Below are 22,638 nucleotides of genomic sequence, written 5' to 3' on the forward strand. Positions count from 1 at the left end.
TCACACAGTTAAACAAGGAGGTGGGCTATCACAGATTAAACAAGGAGGTGGGGTTACCACACACAGTTAAACAAGGAGGCGGGGTTATCACACAGATTAAACAAGGAGGCAGGGTTATCACACAGTTAAACAAGAGGCGGGGCCATCACACACAAATAAACAGGGGATAAGGTTATTACATACTGATAAACAAACACTCTTAACCACTGAGCCACCTCCTACCTCTCAAGTTTGGCTTAGCTTGTTTTAGAATTGAGAGTTTTGTCTATTTCTCCAGATGCTTTTGTGTTTTTGAAAGAAAGGCTCACCTTGCCTAGGAAGACCTCAAACTGTGTGGCTGGTGATGACTCTGAACTCCTGGGATTACAGTCTAGTACTGCCTACTTAACACATTGCCCAGGGACCACTAGGGCATTGAAAACCTAGCAGGGAGCCTCTGGGGAGTCTTAGGCAAAGGGCCTTGTCCTGCCATCCACTCGGTATATCCCTAACAGATGCCGTCCAGCCTCCAGCCTGAGCACGGCGTGAGCACGGCGTGGGACCCCCTAGAACTAAGCCTTCTCTTCAGCAGTCGCCACTGTGTAATAGTTAATATTCGACTCCCTACCACACACCAGGTCCCAGGAGCCAGAGAGCGTGCGGCATCACTGCTCGGCACAGTGTTTAGATCCCACACTGAGGTTTACATATGCAAAACATGAATGTGTTGGAACAAAAAGAACTACAAAGTTCATTAATATTTAAGTTATAGGTAATATCACCCTGAAAACAGCTGCATTTCTGTAAAATATTTAGCCTAAGTGGGGTTTTATTTCGATTCAGTCTTTTAGATAAAAACTCCAAGCAGAACTGCCACATGTCTCCAGGGACCTTCTTCAATTACACTAGCACAGTGTGTTCAGGAGAGAAATAATTCTGGGCCCAGCCTCAGAGACAGCACAGTTTATAAACTCCTTGGCACTGAGCCTGCCCCATAGCTGACGGTGAAGTAAGCATTCCCTCGTGATCTCAAAGCAAGATCCCCACGCTGCTTTTAGTCCACCAGGAGCAAGTGAGGGTCTTTGCTTTGTGACATCACGGATTCCACAAGCCGTTCTGATTTTCTCCAGGACGAGGGTAACTGCTTTCGTCTGAAATTTACTACGCAGAAAACCACCATGTTTGTACAACCATGGCAGCTGTGCCAGACAAACTGGAATGCAGCTTATGGTGGAGAAGACTGACTGCTGCACAGGGAGGGCGGGGTCCCCTGGTCGCCCACACAGAGAAGGGGCCCTGACTGCTGCACAGGGAGGGCGGGGTCCCCTGGTCAGTTTTAAGCAGCTGAGTGCACAGTAACACAGGGGAGCCAGCTCATCCTCCTCTCCAGGCCACACAGCCCATGTGCAAGAGAGAACTGCTCTGATGCTCACTGCAGGCACAGGATGTGTTCCTCTGGCGGCTGGCTCCCATCTCTTGACTCCGCCCTTTGCTCTCCCTGATCTCCATTTAGCTTTCCCGCCTAGCCTTATTCTGCCTGGCTATAGGTAAACTCAGTTTTATTATAACCACTAAGAGGAATATATATTCACAGTCTACAGAAGGACTATGTGCATACAAGTGTACTTGCTCAACAGCAGACAGGTCAGAACAACAGACAAGAACTGGGCCTACTTAGCAGAAAGTGCTGCCTGCTGGGATATCTGGCTGGCCTTCTCCTTATCTCTGAGGCAGGGTGTCTCACCGAAAGGTGGAGCTCAACTGGCCTAAGCTGACAGATGCTCAAGGACCTCGCCCAGCACACAGCACTGCCCAGCACACAGCCTCCGCACAGCCAGCTTCTCAGAGGTTAGCCCTCTGGACTCGGGTATCAATTATTAGATACTCTCTTAAGCTACTTCCTAAGAGAGAAGGGGACAAATGACCATCAGTTTACTGCCACTGCTGTGGTTAAAGCCTGAACAAAAGAACAGAGGAGCAAATGATCAAAGCAAGCCCTGCCTATCAGAACCAGCCTGTACTGCTCTAAGGTGTGCCTGGGGACAGTGTGCCCTGCAGCCTCAAGAATCAAGGCAAGAGCAGTCTGGTGACTTGCTGGACTGCAGCACAAGGCAAGCTCTCAACCTTGAAGACTGTGGCGCTGCGTGAGGTCACCGACTAAGAGGGTGGCATCCTATGAGCTGGAATGGAGACGCTGAGAACATGCTGATGAAGGTCAGCATGCAAACCCTGCGGCGTTCCAGTGGGAGTGAGGAGGCCTACCGGAGGAGCCCTGAGACCGGGAAGAGAATTCGGTCAGCGCACCCCTCCAGCTGTCTCCCCTGGGCAGTGAGCTCACCGAGAGGACTGGGAGAGAGGGAGAAGCCGCCAGGCATGCGGAGAGGTCCTGTGGCTGTGGCCAGTTTCCCTTCTATCTCCATTGGGAGATGTTCCTAGCAGTTTCCCTGAAAGCAGCTACAAGTAAGGACCTCGCATCCTCGACCCGTTCACCCCCGCAAAGTCTTTATTACTTTCCCTGACGCGCCGTAACTGCACGCATTCACGGAGCAGTGTGGCATCTCAAGGCACACGCAGTTCAAACTGGTGACACCGAGGTAACTGGTATTTCACCTCACTCTGCATCACTCCCTCAGGTTGGTTCAAAATCTTCTCCGCGAGCAATGCAGAAAACACCAACTAACTGTGGCCAACCACAGCTCCCCCCTACACCGAGACACCGGGAGTTTCTCCCCACCCACCCCTCACCAAGCTCCGGCAGTCACTACTCTTGAGCCTGCCCTTTAAGGTCTGCTCTGTGAAGCAGGTCCCTGTGGACTGATGTGTGGACCCAATGTTCGCAACCTCCTGTTTGCAGGCTCCACGTGTGTTCTCAGTTAGAGTGATCACCCTGTTCTCACCAATCCTTGGACGTAAGACCAGCTGGTTCACTGAGGCCTAGCTCATTCGCAAAGACGATTCGCACCTGCAGTGCCAGCTCTGGAGAGACTGAGGCAGAAAACCCGGGGTCCAAAATGAAGGTTTAAAAATAAAACGAAAGCACGGGTGAGGCAGACCAAACGTGAGGCTCCGCGAGCTGCTGCAGAAGCTGTCTCCCCAGGACCTGAGGCCAAGCGAGGTGCTGAACCTGTGAGCCTGCCAAGAGTGTAGGTAGTAGAGCCAGGGAAGGCAATAAGCAGGACTAGGTGGATGTGAGAGGTCACCCTGCCAGACCTAAGGGCAAAGGTTATGACCACTCTGAAAGCACTGTATCACATGACTCCCTAATTCCAAGCTAACGCAGGGAAAGTAAGCCCCCACACCCAAGGTCAGAGAAAACTCAGAAATGTCTGCACACAGATTCAACACAAGTCTAACAGAAAAGCTTCACAGTGACAGACACCCAGATGTCAGTCAGCGTTCACCTCCTGGGGTTTCTCGAGTGCTAGACAGCTCTACCTCCCCTGTGTAGAATATACACAAACCTCACAGCATCCCCACCCTGGAAACAACTATATTTTACCCTAAGAAAATTTCAGTAGCTGTCTTAGTAATGTTTCATGGCCCTTTGTCCTGTCAGCCACATTTTAAATCATTTTCCAGAGGTGGGTGGCAATAGGCACCTGTCACCCCAACGTTTGAAAGCAAGGGGAACCTAGAGTTCAAGACCCTGTCTCCAATGGCAGACAAACCATACATTCAAGGAACCTCTTCAAACTACCACAAAGCTCCAAGAGCACGCCATCTCAGAGGTCGTGGGGAGAGCTCAAGCCCCTTAGATTATACAACACAATATGATATAATAGTCTCTTATATGCGCTAAAACCATAGCTAGACAACCTGACAGGCATCAATGTAAACACTACACACGTGTATCGTTGAAGGGTCTGTAAAGTGTGTACACTCCCACACTGTTAGCTACCACCCAAGATTGAAAAGATGGATCCGGGGGTTGGCAGCAGACAGACAGGAGAGAGCCACCTGTTGGTGCTACGCTGGCCTCACCAAACTGGGCTCCTAACCAGGCTTCCAGTCTCCCCGACGGCTCAAGTGCTCAGGCTAGAGACCACTCTAAGAGTGATCCAGAACCTGGACGTTGACAGCTCCAGGGAGAAGGGAGTGACACACTAAATCCTTCAGGAATGCTGCACACCGAGCCTTCCTTAGAGCCTGGCAAGCTCTCGAGAACATGCTATCAAGCCTGCTAGCCCAGACACGCAAAACTTACTGCATCGGGCAGCACCTACTGCTTCTCCTCTGAAGCACTGTAGCACCAAAGGCAGCCCAGAGCTTCCAGCCAGCGCCCACTCCAGGCCAGAGCCAGCTGCCTCCAGGAGACAGTGTCAGGTGCTGGGCCTAGCTCAGCACAGCTATGTACATAAGCCACACGCCACGTCACTCCAGAAACTCCACAGGGCAACACACCCAGAGTGAGTTTGTACAGGGTCTTTCTCAAGAGTCCAGTCTGGATTCACACATGTGATCTTCCTGCCCATCTCCAGTCTCCAGAGTCTTGGAATACCACAAGCACGGCTACATACAACTACATACAACGCACACACCACGCACGCACCTAGACCTCTAAAGTTCATCCCGATGTCCTCCAGTGGCCACCCTTCCTCTCCGCACACAGTGACATCACATCAGACTCACCCACACAGTCTTCCTAAGACCAACTGAAAGGAAGGAGAGGACGCTGCCACTGTTAGATCCCGTCACTCGCACCCCATGCGATTTCAAACTCAAGCCTCTAACTCACCAAAGTGACGAGAAAGAGTTCCACTTTCAGGACCTGGGGATGCGGCTAGCTGAGCTCACTGTGGCCCTGATCAGCAGCAGCCTCGCGCCTACATCACCGCCCTGGGAACTAGCGTCACCTCCCCACCCCCCACCCGGTAGAGTCAGTTCAGTTTCCTTCTTTTTTGTTTTTGTTTTCCGAGACAAGGTCTCTCTGAGACAAGGTCTCTCTGGCGCAACAGTCCTGGCGTCCTGGAACTCTCTCTGCAGACCAGGAAACTAGCCCTGACCTTTCCCCTCCTGCCCCAGATGTGACCTTTTGCATTGTTCACCAAGCACAACTGACCGCCCTTGCCCCCACTGACCGCCCTTGCCCCCCCTAGCATTCAGAGCCCACATTGAGGTGGCCTGTCTTTGCTTCACTATACCTAAGAGGTTCTGGGAGCAAGGCCACTTCATGTTCTCTCTGCATGGTAGCCACATGTAACCCTGAGGCAGGGCCTGACAGCCATCCAAGGGCCAAGGGTCACAAGAGGACCGCCTCAGGATCCAAACACACAGACATCGGACATCGTGCACAGCTCTAACTACCAGGAGGGAGCTTTCTTCACACAGAAAATTCTCCTGGCAGTTTTCAGAAAGCAAATGCCTAGAAGGACTGCCTGCGGGACAGGGCCACAAGCTACACCCACAGTTCACACACCCCCTCCACACGGGCGAGCTGTGACTTCCCCTGGCCCTTTAAACCTGGTGCAGTGACTCCAGTCCCAAAATGTCAAATCATTTCTCGTGTACCAATATTAAAACAGTATCTTATTTCTTCCACTCCAGTAAAACATGGTGGGATTCTGTCTTTAGAAATAAGAGTAAGAAAGCCTGGGCTTTGATGAGACTTACTAGGTGTAGATTTCTGTATCTGAACCAAGGCGCACACATTAGTGAGCAGCCATCAGGATCCCTAAATGTGCTGGAACTGGGACAAAACCAGGGGTCGGCTCTCTGAAAAGCAGCTAGAAGAAGGTCCGAATGAAGGGAAATATCTGTCCGGTTCTAACAGGACCTAATGTTCCTCTGATTGTAACACAGTACAGGCAAGGCAGAGAGCCACAGTGTGTGCTATGGGTGTCTCCCTAGAGAGTGTCTTAGGGTTTGTTTGTATTGCTGTGATAAAACCATGACCAAAAGCAACTTTGTGTGTGTTTGGGGGGGTGGGGGTGTCATCTCATCTTACAGCTGGCAGTCCAGCATTCAGGGAAGTCAGGGCAGGAGCCTGGAAGCAGGGACTGAAGCAGAGGCGTTGAAGGAGTGCCACTTACTGGCTTGCTCCTCATGGATTCCTCAGCCTGCTTTTTTACAGCATCCAAGACCAATGGCACAGAGGTGGTGCTGTCTGTAGTGAGCTGGACCCTCCTACACCAATCAAATGCCCAACTGCCATGGACCAATCTGACAGAGGCATTTCCTCAAACTGAAGTTACCTCTTCCAAAATGGCTCTACCATGTGCCAAGCTGACATAAGACTAGCCAGCACACAGGCTACACACAGAAGCTAAATGCATTCTGTTGTGCTAATTCAGAATATCTAAGGTCAAGAAAGTGGCCATGTACTATGCTGGAGGAGATAGTCCAGACCTGGACAGACAGACAGCCATCACAGACACTGGCCACTCACACCAACGTCTTTCTGTCTCTTTCCTGGGCAGTATAAAGACTGGTTTCTCATTTCCTCTAGGGCAGGCAGTGAGGGAGGAAACCTGGGAGCTGGCACATCTCTTTTCCTCTCCTGTCAGGAAGATGATGGGCATTCAGACCGAGCATGCTTACCAAAAGCAATCCTCAATCTTTCAAACCAAGAAGTGTGTTCTGCTGGGAGAAGCTCCCTCAGTACTACAAAAACATTGGTCTCGGCTCTATAAAACACCCAAGGAGGCCATGGAGGACAGCTATATAGAGAAGAACTGTCCTTTAAATGGTAACGTCTCCATCCAAGGTCGAACCCCATCTGGTGCCGTAACCCAGACGAAGATACAGACGCCCACTGTCATCAGCTGGGAATATCTTACATCCACAAGTACAATGGCTTTGAGAAGTACCACAAGAGCATGTCTGTGCACCTGTTCCCATTTCAGGGATGTGCAGATGGCCACACTGTCACCATGGGAGCGTGCCGGCCCCTGCGCTTTGATGTGCTCAAGGCCACCAAGGAGCAGTTTCACAAGTTCTGAGAGGACTCTGGCCAACTTTCATAAATAAAGTTGTTTCTCAACTTTTTTTTTAAAAGAGAGAATATGGCAGAGAAATGCCACTCTAAAGCAAGGTGTGGATTGCACCCAGCACACTGACCCTTCACCAGAATAGGTCCTTCCCAGAACTCCTCGGGGACCTTTTCAGTATTAACTTCAGTGAATCTTGTGGGTAAAACACCTTAACAACTTTTAGGAACTGATTTTCAAAAAAAAAAAAAAAAAAAATTAAAACCCTCACTGTAAACTCAGGATCTGAACCCAAAATGAGATAATGACCCCATGTGGGAAGTGTCCTTAATAGTGACACTCTGACAAGAAAACACAGCCAGTGAAAATGACCAGGGTCTCACGTGTGACCTGCTTTAGAACTGGGATGATGGCAGAGACCAGGGAAATGTTTCTAAAAGAGCCGGACAACCCACTTCAGCACACTAACAACGAGCTCTTAGACATGAATTCCGAGTCGTGTGGCTGAGGTAAGCCTAATCCTCTAGCAGTGGGCAGCGGAGAGGCTGCCTGTCGGTGGAGCACCTGCAGAGGATCAGAGCAGAGACCCTCAACACAGAGATCTGGTAGGCTAGCCAACACCACCAAATACAGCAGCAGGATCCTCTGTACCCCAACCACACCGACCATTGACAACTCCACAGCAGCCCCTGGTCCTGCCTCCGCACACCCCGTCCCATTAGTCCTCGTACAGTGGCCCGGGGAGGAGGAGGCAGAGGCACCTGGTTAATATCTAAGCTGATTTACTTTTCCCCAAATTAAATACCTGCACAGCAGTGAATTCGGTTGAAATGGTATGTCGTCACTTTTCAGACCTTCCCATGCCTTACGTATTCACCTAAGGGGAGAGCTTGGATGCTGTGCTGTCTTTCCCCTTATGCTACTGTGCTGCTTTGCCTAACAAAGAGCTGAATGGCCAACAGCTTGGCAGAAAGGAAGGCTATATGGGGTTGTGGGCAGAGAGAATAAATAGGAGGAGAAATCTGGGAGGAGAGGGAGAGAGGACATCAAAGGTACAGAGCCCAGAGGAAGGTGAGAGCCCAGAGGCAAAGGTAGACGGGATAACTTAAGACAAGCTGGCTAGAAAGAAGCTAAAGTTGGACATTCGTAAGTAAGAATAAACCTGTGTATTTATCTGGGAGCTTGGTGGCAGCTCTCCTCACCCCCACCCCCCAAAAGAGAGTAAAAGAAACCAACTCCACAGGTCTTCTGTCTAGGGAATGTATTGCCCACAGTCCCGCTGAGCCCATGTCTGCAGGCCAACCTGATGTAGAGGGGCCTCAGTGAGGATCTGGGGTGAACCGTGTCAAGCTGACAACTAAAACCAACAGTCTCAATGGCCATAATTTTAACCTTGGAAGAAAAAAAATATTCTACAGTTCTATGACTTAAGTATAGATGTTCTGGTGTATGAGAAGCCCTAGATTCAATCCCCAGGAAAAAGAAGAGAAGGGAGATTGTTTCACTTTAAGCAAAAATTCCATTTGTTCCTGACCCTATCTCCAAAATTTCCTAACTTCAGATAAGTATTTGCTAAAATATAAGCTAACTGGATTAGTAATAAAGAATGGAAAAAAAAAAAAAAACAAGCCAAAGTTTTACAGCCACCCATAACCATCCAGCTGCAAATATCCAAATTCTGTAAGACTCTTCCACACCTCACAGCAACCTCCGTGAGATCAACCAGGGTCGTCTAAGGCTGCACAGGCCTGGGCATTCCCCAGCCGCCTGTCCAGGGCCTGAACACAGGAGTCGCCCTGGGCTCTCTCAGTGATGGATGGATGACCCTAGGAGATCCACCATGAGAGTTTCTATTCAGGGTCAAATCACATGAATGCAGCGGTTCCCAACCCTAAGGCTGCAGCCCTTAATATAGTTCCTCATGCTGCGGTGACCCCAACCATATGATTATTTCCAATGCTACTTCACAATTGTAATTTTGCTGTAGTGATCCTAATGTAAATATCTGTGTTTTCCGATGGTCACAGGCGACCAAAGGGGTTGAGACCCACATTATATTACTACTAATACAACTTCACCACTCAAAGAATGGGGGAAGGCCAGGGACCCTCCGTCATGTTCCACTACTGTCCCTTCTGCTTGACCTGATTATTGATTCACCTGGCTTCTTACAAGCTGAGGGGTAGACACATTAGCTACTCCGCTACCTCATCAACACCATCAACTCTCTGCAGCATAAAAATAGCACCGCCGCCGTAGGGCACAGCCGACAACTTAATTATGAAGACACACGGGCTAGGGTGGCAGGAGGTTCTGTGGCCACTCGCAGCCACCCTATGAGTGATCAGTGGCTACTGTCATAAATTAATCAACAGTTTCAACAAAGCCCCCTCAGCTTCTTCTCTGAAACAGAATGTCAACACCAACTGCTTTCACCAAAAATAAAATCTGGTGAGTGGCATTTTCAATGATAGTGGTGCCATCAAAGCCACTTATTTTGAACGCAAAGGTCAAAGACTCTCTCCTTGCTCTGGAAACCTGCTGTGTTATCAGAGTCCTCCACATCCACGTCCACTCCCCCGCTCAGCCCAGTGCGGCACAAGGGGAAGCAGCGTTATTTTTAAGCCTTACCTTCAGATAGGATCCATAGTATTTGGTTACATATGGGCTGTCGCACTGACTCAGCACTGTGATCTCTTGTTGAATGTCCTCTATCTCATCTTCAGCTTCTTCCAGATCAATGATCTTTATGGCAACCACTTTCTGAGTCCGATTGTCAATGCCTTTGAACACCTCACCGAAAGAGCCCTTTCCAATTTTCTCCAGCTTGGTAAAAAGCTCCTCTGGATCCGCTTTGAGGTTCTGCGGAAGAGAAGGAAGGAGATGTCAGAATTCCCAGAGTCACAGTGGGTCCCTACAATGGTGTGTGTTCCCAGGGCCACAGCTGAACCCTCACTCTACCCTGAATGGTGTGAACAGGGCCTGGAGGGACGAGGAGGACCAGGCTGCTGCAACTACGCTCTCCAGGGTCAGGATCTAGGCCTGGATCATGTCTACCAGTGCAGGTTAAACAAACACAGCAAGTGTGGGACAAGAACAACGCAAACTTTGAATAAAGAAGACAAAGCCTGAAATCTATACTGAAATGTACCAGGGTAAGTATTTAGCTACTTTAAAAACATGATCCTGGGCCGGCACTGATCTGCAGTAGAAGGCTGCGTAGTATTGTGAATCCCTGGGTTCAGGAGGCAAGGGAGGGAAGAGGTGAGAAGTTAGTCTTCTCCAAGGGAAAAAAAAAAAAAAAACAAAACATTTTTTTCTCAACCCATCTCCAGCATGTCCTAACACAGAAGAACATTCGCTGAACTACAGGTGGATCAGCTCTCACCTAACCGGGGGGAGGAGGGGACAACACCACAGTCTAATTCTAACAGACTCTTTCCACCCCAAATAAATACAGCCCTACTTGTCCCTTACAGCTATTCTCTTCACCAGAATTACAGCCAGATCCCACTGCCCACAAGCACGTAACCACTGAAATACATTTAGAGCACTTGAGCATGAATCAGCCTGAAGGTGCCACTACATGCAGCACCCATGTCCTAACAAGAATCTGGATGCTGGGTCCCAACACCCACACAGCCCTGTCCCAGGGCTCTCAGCAGGGGCAGTCACATCTGGAAATAGTGTGGGGCGTTCTGTGTCAAACAGGGGACAAGACACAGTCCTGCCCAGAGCAAAATACCAGTGACACCCAAAACCTGTAACTCCCAAGGACGTGAGAAGCCCCAAAGCCAGTCTGGTAAACACATTTTCCCACTGAAAGAAGAGGATGCCGGCTGATCCTTAAAAGTCTATTATTAATCCTTCAAAGAAATCGCATGGGGGGGGGGCAAGAAAGAGAGCAAGGAGGGGGGCAGAGAAGGAGGCACGAAAGAAGGTTATCACTGAGCAGTGACAAGGTAGGTCAAAGGCACAGGACATGCCAACACCAGCAACACAATGACAATGACCTTGCTGTCACTGGGTGCCAGCCACTCACACGCTTTCGGAGCTGAAGTTCCAAACATCTGCTTAAAACAGTGTGTAACTTGGGAGCCTCGCTGAGCTACACCGTATAACAAGAACCAGGCACTGATAATCACATGGAGGCAGAGGGTGTCTACATGCTGGACATGGTACACACGAAGTGAAATGTGCTGTGGAGTTCCACAGAACACATGGAGAAAGGCTGTCACTCAGCACAATGGAAGGGGCTGCCCTGTCACACACAGGCTCACAGGAAGCTAAATGCACTCAACCCCATTCACCTTCCTTTGCACTTGAAACTCAGCACTCTGCGGCTTAGCGGGGTGACAGACAGAGCAGCCCTGACCTGAGCAGCTGCCCTTTCCAGTCCTGCCACTCACGACTTTCTCCAAGAAGTCTGAGAAAGTGCTCGGACCTGAGGGTAGGCTCCCGAAGTGGGGGCTGTTTTGAAAGCTGGTAGAAAACTTTAAATTTTCCTCCATTTTTAAACTTGCCAGGTTTACTAGGCAAGCACTCTTCAAAATCATTTCTGGAAATATCCCCAAAGGAGGCTGGAGAACGTGGATGGGGCAGCATGTTGCATCAACTCAGCTGGTACCCACATCACACAGGGAGCCAGGACCAAAGACCTGGGTGGGGGCATCCATGTCCTTCCTCCAACAGCCGGGCAGCCCCAAGCCTCTTACCTCCTTCCCTCCAGGGTGCAGTGGAGTGGCCTTCCTTTTCTTCAAGGCTGACACTAATCTCGGGACTTTGGAATCCATCTCTGTGCAAAGGTTCACCAGCAGCCCTTCGGGCAGCTCTCCTTCCCACTATCCCTGTCTACTGGCTCCTTGCCCCGGGCAGCACGCTCAGGTTCCTCCCACTTCGGACAGACGAGAAGCACCCCATTCGGCCTCATCAGTTCCCCCACTTCACATGCTTCTCTGCTGAAGGTTCCTGACCGCACTCTGCGCCCGCCAGCCTGCCCTGGCCACGCAGTCTGGCAAGCTGGTCACCAATGATGCAGCAACCTCCTTGGAGCTTCATCAGCCACTCCCTCTGCCCCTTGTAACCTGGCCTCCACGGCCTGCCCTCAGTCCAGGAAACCACCGAGACCTAACCCCATCCTTCCATTCTCTCTCTATTCCTTCTCCCAGGGATGTCAGCCAGTTCTGGGGCCCAGTGTGTGGGTTGGAGATTCCCCCACCCAGATGAACAGAATCACCTGGGACACTAATCACTCAACCTAGTGAGTTTTGGGGGAGCTGCATCCAATCCACTTTCTTAAGCATTCCAGAAGGTTCTGAGAACTCCTTTCCACCACAGTAGATGACAGGCCAACACCACACTGTCCGCTCCCACTCCTGCTACCAGTCTGAATGGGACGCTTCCTAGGTATGAGCTCTTCCCAGACACTGTCACTCACCCTACTGAACTGTCTTCCCACGACCCTCCTCTTCTGCACTGTCTTATGTTCTAGAATAAGCTGAGGAAGTTTGGAGGCCAGGCCTCATTCACCTCTATATCCAAGTAGCCACACCAAGGGTGGCATGAAACTGAGAGTAAATGGTCCCTGAGCAGTAAGAAAACCTGGTTCACGTAGACACCAACCAGACCCACATCAGAAATCACAGAATAACCTCTCTCTGAGACCGTCCCCTGACGCACTTAGAGAAGGGCTCCTGAGAAGGGCAAAGCCAGCCTGGGCACGCCAACTGCTGGCCTGCTGACTGCTCAATCCTCATGTGTAAACACTGATACTTCCTTTGCAGAGTTTTTTTTTAAAAAAAAAAAATAATAATAATAATAATTTACAGAAAACCCTTCCAACACCGAAGAGGCCAGTGGAAGCCACTGTTACTAGGTTCCCTGCCTAAGAATCCAGCCTGCCCTACACACATGGCGGCGAATGCAGCACCAGTGTCCTTGTACTCGGTGGAGCGACCTGGAGCCCTGACACGTGCATGAGCTCATTCCTGCCCAGCACCCACAGACGCAGAAACTGGAAGCTGCCTGGCTTGTCTGTTACTCCACAAAACAGTTAATACAGAGTGAGGATGGAAGCCGTAGAGGGACCATCTCTCACACCCATGCAGACCTTCCTGTCTCGCCACCGAGGGCTGAGATGACGGCACCTCAGGTCACAGACCCCTGAAGAGACAGAAGTTGCAGCCCGATGCAGTTTGGTGCTGAACCACAAGGGCACACTGTGCGTGTGTGTGGAACACAGCCCTTAGCAGCAGGAGGTACACTAGCAGAGTGCCCCAAGAAGTCACCAACCCCAGGCCTACAACCTCATGCACCTGTGTCTGCTATTCTAGCAAACACTGAACCATTACCCCAGAATCTGTGTCTACCTGGGATTTCTTCAAACCCTGAACAGCTGACAAGGTCAAATCTTACAGGACCACACAGTTCTCAACTGAAGCCTCTTGAGCACCTGCATCAACACAAAGAAGCCTGTTCTGGCCCCTGGAGCAGCTGCACAGGAACTCCAGCTAACCACAGCCACTAGCCACAGGGTACACAGGCGCATGCATACACCCACACTGAGAGACAGGTGGGAGAATGGTGTGCCGCTTGAGTAGGAATGGTCCCCATAGGTTTGCATATGGCAGAATACTAGGTCTCCAGTTAGTGGACCGGTTTGGGAAGGATCAGGAGGTGTGGTCTAGTTGGAGGAGGTGTGTCAGATGCAGGCAGGCTTTAACTCCTGCCACTCCCTGTGAGCTGTCCCTGCCACCATAGACTTTAGTCTCCTGGAGCTGTAAGCCCAAATAAGCTTGTGTGTGAGCTGCTGTATCACAGCGGTAGAAAAGAACTCGTGTGAGAGGCATACAACCACTACTGTGAACGCCGCCCAGTCCTGGGATGGCTTGTGGCTCAACAAAACAGTGTTAAGAGATAAACTGTAGTGTAAAGAGAACACTGTAGGGGAAATGTACTGGGGAGGGAGTTTCCTAAATGGAGAGGGGGGTTGGTTGTAATCTATCCCCCATTTTCCTTTCACCGGGTCTATGATGGTTTGGAAAGCAGATGTTTGTCCAATGTGACACCTCATATCTGCTCAAATGTGCCACTGAACACTGCCCTTGGCAAGGAGGGAGTCACCTAAGGTGAACAGAGCAGAGCTCCACAGACAGCCTTTCCCACAAGGTCAAGGCCCCGTACCCGGGCAATTCTTGAATAAGCTCATTACATGGCTGATGTCGTCCCCGGCCAGGAAAAAAGCAATGAGAAAGGTAACCCATCTGAAAAGGGAAGCTCAGGGTTTTACTGGCGGAATTTGTTCTCTGAGGAAAACACACCTCCTTGACAGGAGTGGGGGGGGGACAAGAAATGCCCAACCACCCTGAGAGTTTCCTTCGTAGAAAAGACTGGGCTGAGCTGAGAAGTCACATCCTCCAACCAGAAAACCTGCAGCTTCTCTGTCCCTGAAGGGAAGCAGAACCTGGCTGCAGGAGGCCCACTGGTCCCCAGGGCAGGAGTCAGGGGCCAGGAGGCTCAGCCTTCTCTAACATAGAGGAAGGTCAAGAGATACATACACGGACACACGCATGGCCCCTCTAGGGGGAAACGACCAGTCATGGTACCCAAGGTTCAGTCATCAGCACGGCTGCAGGCGGGAATCCCCAGTCCATGAGACATAAGGAACCAATGCTCTGAAAGGCAATGATGGTCCCACGGGCAAGGGCACCTAGTCCTGAGACCCTCACAGGCCTCAATCTCCTCCTGTAAGGAGGAGCTGGGATGTTGAAACAGGAGCAGAATGTTCCTCTGCCCCACCTCTCTCTCATACAACTAAGAGTGTAGACTGTGTGTCCTCCAATCAGGAAGCCTGGCATAACTGAAGGCAATGTCTGCAGACCAGAGGCATGTGCCATGGCTGGCGTGTGTCCCCCAAACCTCACACTGAAATGTGACTGACACTTAACAGTCGTAAGAGGTGTGGATGCAGGGGCTGCACTCTTGACGGGTTACAGTCATGAAGAAAACATGAACCAGGCAGACTCTTCTGTCTCTCCAGCATGCTCTGGGCCTTTCTGTCACAGGACACACAGCAGGCGCCCTGCCACTCTGGAAATGACAGCACGTCTATATTTCATGAATCTGAGGTAATCAGTTAAAGTAACTAAAGATGGATGACGACACTGATTTCTCTAAATCACAAAACCTTTGCCAGCTAAGAAGTTTGGGACTCGGGAGTCGGATGGAAACGCAGAGGGCACGTGCCTTGCGGCTCTGGTGGCCGTGTCGTCCTAACTTCAGAGACCAGGCCGTGTCTCTAGCTCTAACTTTCCAGCCTCCACACACTCAAACCTTATCTTGTTTCTTTCTAATCTGGACAGATTTAGAAAAGCTCCAGTTATTTATAATATTCAATCACATAAAGGTCAGAACTCTTAATAACTAACCAAAATAATCAGTTTGAGCCTGGGCTCTGAGAATACACCAAACTTTTCCCCACCATGCCCAGCTTCTTGAACCCTAAGAAGCCAGTGAAGGCACCCAGAAGAGCCTGGAGTCAACACCTTCACAGAAGCTCTTCAGTGGGTGCGGACAGCCTGGGCTCTCCCTATAAAAGCTGGTATGGACAACGGTCACGTACATAGAATGAATATACCGGGCTGTCGAGCTGGATCGGTGCCCTCACTGCTGAGAAGGCACAAGAGGCTCCAACAAAGACCCGCATCACCATGGACGTCTAAGGGAAAGGCCTGAGCCACCATGGACGTCTAAGGGAAAGACCTGCACCACCATGGAAGTCTAAAGGAAAGACCTGCACCACCATGGACGTCTAAGGCCTCTCTAAATCCAGATGCTCAGAAATGAGCCTTGAAGGAAAGATAAGTGGCCAACTCCCACATAAAATGTTTGCCACCTACGTCTCCTTTACTCTCAACTCTGCTTTTTGCGCACACACAAGAACCTTTTATTTCACTGTGAAAAGCTGTAAGTTCCATCCAAACGAGATGGTAATGAGCCTGTCTAGTTACTGTTCTATCTCTGTAGAGACACCATGACCAAGACACCCATTAAGGCAGGCACAGTTTCCTTGGGTCAGTCCACAACATCATGGGGGGGGGGGGGGGGAGCAGGCACTGGAGCAACAGCTGAGAGTTCACATCTTACTGGAAAGTTCAAGGCAAAGCAAGGGAGACCGGGCCTGGCAAAGGCTTTTGGAACCTGAGAGCCCACTGGGGTCCCAGTGACACCTCTCCTCCAGTAAGGCCACATCTCCTAAGCCTTCATGAACAGCCCATATCAGACCACACCAAAGCCTAGAGGGACGTTAGGACAACTCATAAAGACCAAGCTGCACTGGCTGTTATCCAGGCAAGAGGCCCCCTGAAGAGCAAGGTGGCGGCAGAGGGGCCCGAGCAGCCATTCCTAAAGGAGAGCTGGCTTCAGAATCACCTGGCTTGCCGAGCGTCATGGAAATGGCCTGCCGGGACACAGATGTGGTCCAGCACATACCTAGTGCACACAAGGCCCGGCAGCTAGTACATGTCCTAGTATCCGCTCTCGGAGCACACAGTACAGCTGGCGGTCAATCTCTGGTCAACGGCAAACAGCTGGTGCTCTCTGGCAGCCCTGCTGCCTGACTATGGTGCCCTGTAGGTTAGACAGCGTCTAGCTACAGTCTCAAGAGAACAATTTGTGCATCCAAGTCCAGAAGCAGCTGAACATCGACCCAGGATGGTGACCGGATTTCAAGTAAATGAGAAAGACCATCTGAGAGCATTTCTCTACTGTATATTCACCCTGTGCACAGTAGGTACTTCAGCTCTCTCGCGCTCGCTCTCTCTCTCTCTCTCTCACACACACACACACACACACACACACACACACACACACACACACACACACACACCCCTAATAGGAAGCAGAGCCTGACCTCTCCATGCAGGCTGGTGGACGAGCTCACCAGCCACATAGGGCTTCCAGGGCTTCTGGGGCCTCTGAGAAAACGCGGTGTGCAGTGCCCTACCACACTGGGCCCAGGCTTCCGCAGCACTAGCTACACTTCAGACCCCTGGAGAGAATTCATTACAATAGTTCTATGATGACTTAAGTACTTTGTGCTTTAAACCTGAATAGCTATTACCATTTTCTTTCAAGCCATCCTGGCAGTGAAAGATGAAGTCCTCACAAGCCCAGCGGTGCTTGGTGCTCAGCTCTAAGAGCCCACTCTGCTCAGGGCAAGCACACACTCCCATCACAGCTGAAGCTAAGCATCCCCTAGTCTCTCCACGAAAGCAAAGCCCCTGCCCTAGGTCTATGTCAATCACCATCCCTGACACTACAGGATGCTTCAAGGGTCTGGACCAGGGAAGTAAGTTGGTAGCAGGCATGGCAACCTACTCCTCTGAACCTGGCAGACAACCCTCAGCCTAGAGCTCATTCTCCTGAAGGTGAACTGGGTCACAGAATCCCCGCCTTTCACTGCTGCTGTTTTTTACTCTTTCGGATCTTTCCTCTTGGGGCCACAACCCAGCTCCCAAGCAACTCACACATGGAGGCTATTCTTAGGTATGAATGCTCAGACTTGGCTTAGCTTGTTTCTTGCCAGCTTTTCTTAAATAATCCCCAACTACCTTTTGCCTCTGGGCTTTTATCTTTCCTAATTCTGTAAACCTTATTTCCTTCTTTCCCTGTGGCTGACCCGATGCTCTCCTCTCCTTGCTCTCGGCTCCCCTTCTATTTATCCTCTCTGCCCGCCAGCCCCGCCCATCCTTGCTCCTGCTTCACCTATTGGCCATTCAGCTCTTTATTAGGACAATCAGGTGTTTTAGACAGGCAAAGAATCACAGCTTCACAGAGTTAAACAAATGCAGCATAAACAAAAGTCACACAACTGACAATAATATTCCAACACTTCTCCCTAACTAGATTCCATAGTTACTCAGAAATTTTTGTCTCCCCCACCAAAAAAATTTTGGGGGGGTGTATTTCTGTGTCCCTGGCTCTCCCACACAAGATTGCCAATGACATTCATGACTACCTACCAGAAACCCTGTTCCCAATTCCTTTCTTACCCTTACACCTAAAACTATGACCACCGTTCTTCTAAATGATTTCTCCAAACCCTCCATCTTTACAGCGGCCTCCTCCACCTACTTCAAAGGTCTGGTCAAAATGATCAACAAGAAGACACAGGCAACAAACAACACAATGAGCACACCACGCACACACATGCACACGTATGCACACACTGCACAGACTCAACACAACTGGGCTATTTCCTTAGGCTGAACTTTTTCCAGGTGAACTTCATACTATGTTTCTAATTTTTAATACAATGATTTTCCTCGTGGGTAACAAACCTTCAAGATAACTAGCAAGCAAAAGACATTCCTGAGCCCCACTCTGCGGGCTAAGCTGCACATCAGTCTCCATCAGCTCCCGGTGGGGACGGTAGTCCTGGCAGTCTGCACGCGTGGGGTCTGCCAACCGGAAGCTCCCACACTCTGCCAGGGTTAAAGTTCAAACACAGTTCCCCCACAGCTGTTCTTTTTATGAACTCAAACATATACACACAGAAGTCAACATAAAGCTTATACATCAAACGACCTAATAAAAGCCAAGTGTCCTCTTATAGGGAGTTATCCAGGGAAACCTGCAGCCAACAGAGGTCTCTGCAGCTCCCAACACACAGCTAACAAGGACAGTCACAGGCTCCTGGCCGCCCCACTTTACAGGGACCCTCACCTGAGAGCCTGTGTCCAGACCCACGGCAGGTCATTCTATCACGAACACAGGACTGGAAGCTCCTGGCTGCAGCCACCCTCCCTGACCCTGGCTGACCCTGGTCACTGTGGGTTCCTGGTGTGGTTCCTCCGACCTGGACCTCGTCCTCAAACGTGCTAATGCGTGAGTGGGCTTGGGTGGACATCACCACCAGCACCCCACAGGGCCTGCCACTCCTCCACAGTTCTCAGTCTTGGTGAGAGGTGCTGATACCAACAGCCACAGGCCCTCACAGGGCTGTGGGGCTCTCTGAACAGAGATGCCCTGACAAGCAGGCCTCCCTGCTAGGGAGAGGTTCTCCACCTGGGCCGCCTCCGTGTCTCAGCCTGGTCAGCTGAATCTGAACCTTTGGGGAGATGAACACAGCATCGCCGTGAGGTCATGCTCTTGCAAGATTGCGGGGTATGGCCAAAGAGCACCCAGTGGCCTAGCTCAGCAGGCTGACTTGACCTCAGCAGGCAGCCTACACCAGTAAGACACATACAGCTTCCAGCCCAGCTCCAGGGGCATCTGGAAAAGGCCCACGTGAGTGACAGCAGGAAGGGAAGGTGCCTGGCAGCTCAGTTCTCATCTTGCAGTCTCTAGACTCACCTTAGATTTCAGCTCATCCCATAGTCAGGGTTGTGATTTGAATGAGAATCCCCCAAGGGTAACATCACCCACACTGGCTGGGCCCTCCCACCTCAATCACTAATCATGATTGCCCTCTGACTTCCCTAGAGCTCAGCCTAATGGAGGCACCTTCTCAGTGGACAGCCTCTCTTCCCAGGTGACTCTAGTTTATGTCTGGTTGACAAAAAATGAGCCAGCAGTCATCTGTGGTCATCAACGTTCTCTCAGTCATCGGCGCTGCTACTAGCTGGCCAAGGACCACAATGAGGTGAGCTCTATTCTCGTCATCGGCGCTGCTACTAGCTGGCCAAGGACCACTATGAGGTGAGCTCTATTCTCGTCAGCAGCGGCCCTCCACCTAAACCGCCTTGGGCTGTCTCACATTATTCTGCTTAATAAACTCAGTCCCACACCCCAGCATCGACCACAACCACGTAGGCTAGAAAGAAACCTGAATAATCATTCCACTGAATCGGCAGATAATAAAGTGAGACAGAGAGGCTTTAAATGCCAGCCTGCATGTCCAGACAACTAGGAGACTGTTGGAGATGTTACAATGTTTACACTGTGGAACATTTGTTGTTACTCTGCTTGTCTATAACACCTGATTGGCCTAATAAAGAGTAGAATGGCCAATAGCTAGGCAGGAGAGAGACGGGAGGGGCAGGCATTCAGAGAAGATAAACACAAGGAAAAGGAGAGGAGGACTTGAGGGCCAGTCACCCAGCTACACCGCAAGAAAGGTCTATACGGAGGTAAGAGACCAGAGGCAGGAGATGGATGGGATAACTTAAGAAATGCTGACTGGGAACAAGACAAACTCAGGCCCAGTAAACTAAGGGGGACTGGGTATGGTGGTGCTTGTCTTAAATCCCAGCATCTGACAGTAGAAGGTACCAGACCTGTCTTCATTGGAGAGTTCCAACTTCGAGGCCAGCCTGAGCTTCATTAGGGTCCCAAACTAGCCAGGGAATCCAAATGAGACCCAAAGCTCTGGCCTACAGCTAGCCTGTGGTCACAATTCTCCAACAAAATCCCCACCCAGAGGACACTGCCACCCAAGTCCCAAGGATGAACCCTCTGCAGCTCCCTAGCTCCCCTAGTGGTCATCAGTGGGAGCTCTGGAGACCCCCTAGCTCAAGTCACCAGGGAGTAAGACAGAGGGTGACAGCACAGGCTACAACATTCTCCTCGAGCCTCTGTACATACTGCACACACGGGCATGTGTGCACACACACAACAGTCAGAGACAGAGAAAGAGAGAGAATAGAGGTCAGGGTTTTTGCCTAGGCACTGAGCAGGCCCAGAGATGAAGTCAGGGCTAGTACGTTGGGCAAACGTTTGAAAAACCATAAGGACTTCCAAATAAATTAGATAGTTCACTGGGAACTGAATATTGGAATTTTTAATAAAGACCCACATTCATGCATATGCAGTCTGGGCACATAATTCCTACGAACATCAGCTCCGCTGCCTCATGAAGGCAACGTGCCCAGACGGCGGTGGTGGCGCACGCCTTTAATCCCAGCACTTGGGGGGCAGAGGCAGGCGGATCTCTGTGAGTTCCAGACCAGCCTGATCTACAGAGTGAGTTTCAGGATAGGCTCCGAAGCTACAGAGAAACCCTGTCGGGGGTGGGGGGAGCAACATGCTACACAACTTTGGGACCCTACTCCTCATACTGGGTTGCCTTGTCCAGCCTTAATACACAGGAGATCTTATGGCAACTTGGTATGCCATGCTTTGTTGAGATCACTGGGGAACCTCCTCTTTCCTGAACAAAAGCAGAGAAGTGGATGGGGCGCAGACAGAAGAGGCAGGGGGAGACTGGGAGGAGAGGAGGGAGGTGAAACCGCAGCCAGATGTAAAACAAGTTTTTAAATTTTTTTTAAAAAATGCAACATGCTGGGCTGACTTAAAAGCACTCCTATCTAGACTCCATAACAATCCCGTGAGAAAGGGAACACAGACTTCACAGCAGGCCCCAGAAAAGCCGAGGTCAAATCTTGCACAACCTCAGGCTCAAGGGAGCAGGGTAGAAGCCTAGTCTCCTGTACCTGGGAGCAGAATTCAGCAAAGCGCAGTAAGCCACACAGCACACTTCACGGGGTGCCCGCCTGGCAAAGCACACCCATGTCACACTAGAGCACCACCAGGAGTAAACCCGATGCAGCCTCCACACCCTCACAGGCCAGCTCACCTGCCCATGAATATTTTACAAAAGCAGAGACAGTCAGTGAGTGTCAAGAAACCAAGCAGTCTAGGAATCAGACCAAACAGTTGGGGATATGCAGACTTCAATCAATGAGGAATTTCCTTTACCTAAGGGGGCTTGACTTTTAAAGGCAGCTAAGAAGTTCACCTGACTCAAAAGCCCGACCAGGACTGCACAATTCCTGCCGAGGGGCCTCCCAGCTCCGGGAGAGGGGAAGAGACAGACAACAGAGACTGCACTGCAAGGGCGGTACTGATCACGAGGCATTCAGGTTAACCAAGCCCTGCTTCCCACTGAAACCCTGAGGCTCTCTGTGGAGCTCTTGGGCAACTGGCACCAAGCCAACTCTCCGGTGCAACCCTGGGAGGAATGAGACCTCTGTGGTGACACACCAGGCTGACTGGGTCAGGACACTTCTGTGAGAGGTTCAGTGTGCATTTCAGAGAATTCAGGACATCTGGTGCAGCACTGGTCCATCTCCTGACCAGGACCGTGCCGGCTTATACTGCGAATCAGGGACAGGACAACCAGGAACTGCCACGATCTCCAGAGCATTTTGTGCATTTTTGTGCACTGAGAAACACATCTGTCATAAGACTACCAGTGCTCCAGCTGCCCAATGAAAGGAGAAAAACACAGTGGTGAGCACACTAACTCCACCTGGGAGTCCCTGAGTCCCCAGAGACTCAGCTCTAGTGAGTTCTCCCTGTCCCGTCACCATGACTCCCTCAGACCACGCACACAGACAGCTGTCCGTGCTCAGCTGGTCCTCTCAGATTGCTCATCCTCACGTCTCTAACAGCACACATGACCCATCTGAGGCAGGAACCCCACTGGGATGAATGGACTCTCACCTCTGGGCCACTGCACCATTTACTTTGAATTGTCTCTTACATTGAGCTCAAAAAAAGAGGAGAGAGTCTGACAGACAGACAGAAGACACTCCATAAGGCCGGCTGATGTGACGGAAGGATGACCCGGGAGCTACCTGCAGAACAGGGACCCTGGAAGGGCCAGCAGGCAGGGGAAAGGCAGTGCTCGGTAGAGGCAAGGAGCAGGGAAGGCATTAAGTCTTTCTTACCTGGAACATCCTACTGCCTCTTAGATACACACTAAGGAACCAACAACCCCGGGCTCCCTACG

General features: G+C 50.8%; 1 protein-coding gene across 1 annotated transcript in view; it reads right to left on the reverse strand.

Annotated features, from left to right (window-relative positions):
* The window catches only part of Stk24 (serine/threonine kinase 24), a 79,689-nt gene that overhangs the window by 24,311 nt on the left and 32,740 nt on the right, over positions 1-22,638 (reverse strand). Inside the window, exon 2 of the mRNA XM_005355685.2 lies at positions 9,537-9,767. Coding sequence (XP_005355742.1) covers positions 9,537-9,767 — 231 coding nt within the window. The remainder of the gene's footprint in view (positions 1-9,536; positions 9,768-22,638) is intronic.

Source organism: Microtus ochrogaster, chromosome 17 (genome assembly GCF_000317375.1).
Source record: "Microtus ochrogaster isolate Prairie Vole_2 chromosome 17, MicOch1.0, whole genome shotgun sequence".
NCBI classification, from domain to species: Eukaryota; Metazoa; Chordata; class Mammalia; order Rodentia; family Cricetidae; genus Microtus; species Microtus ochrogaster.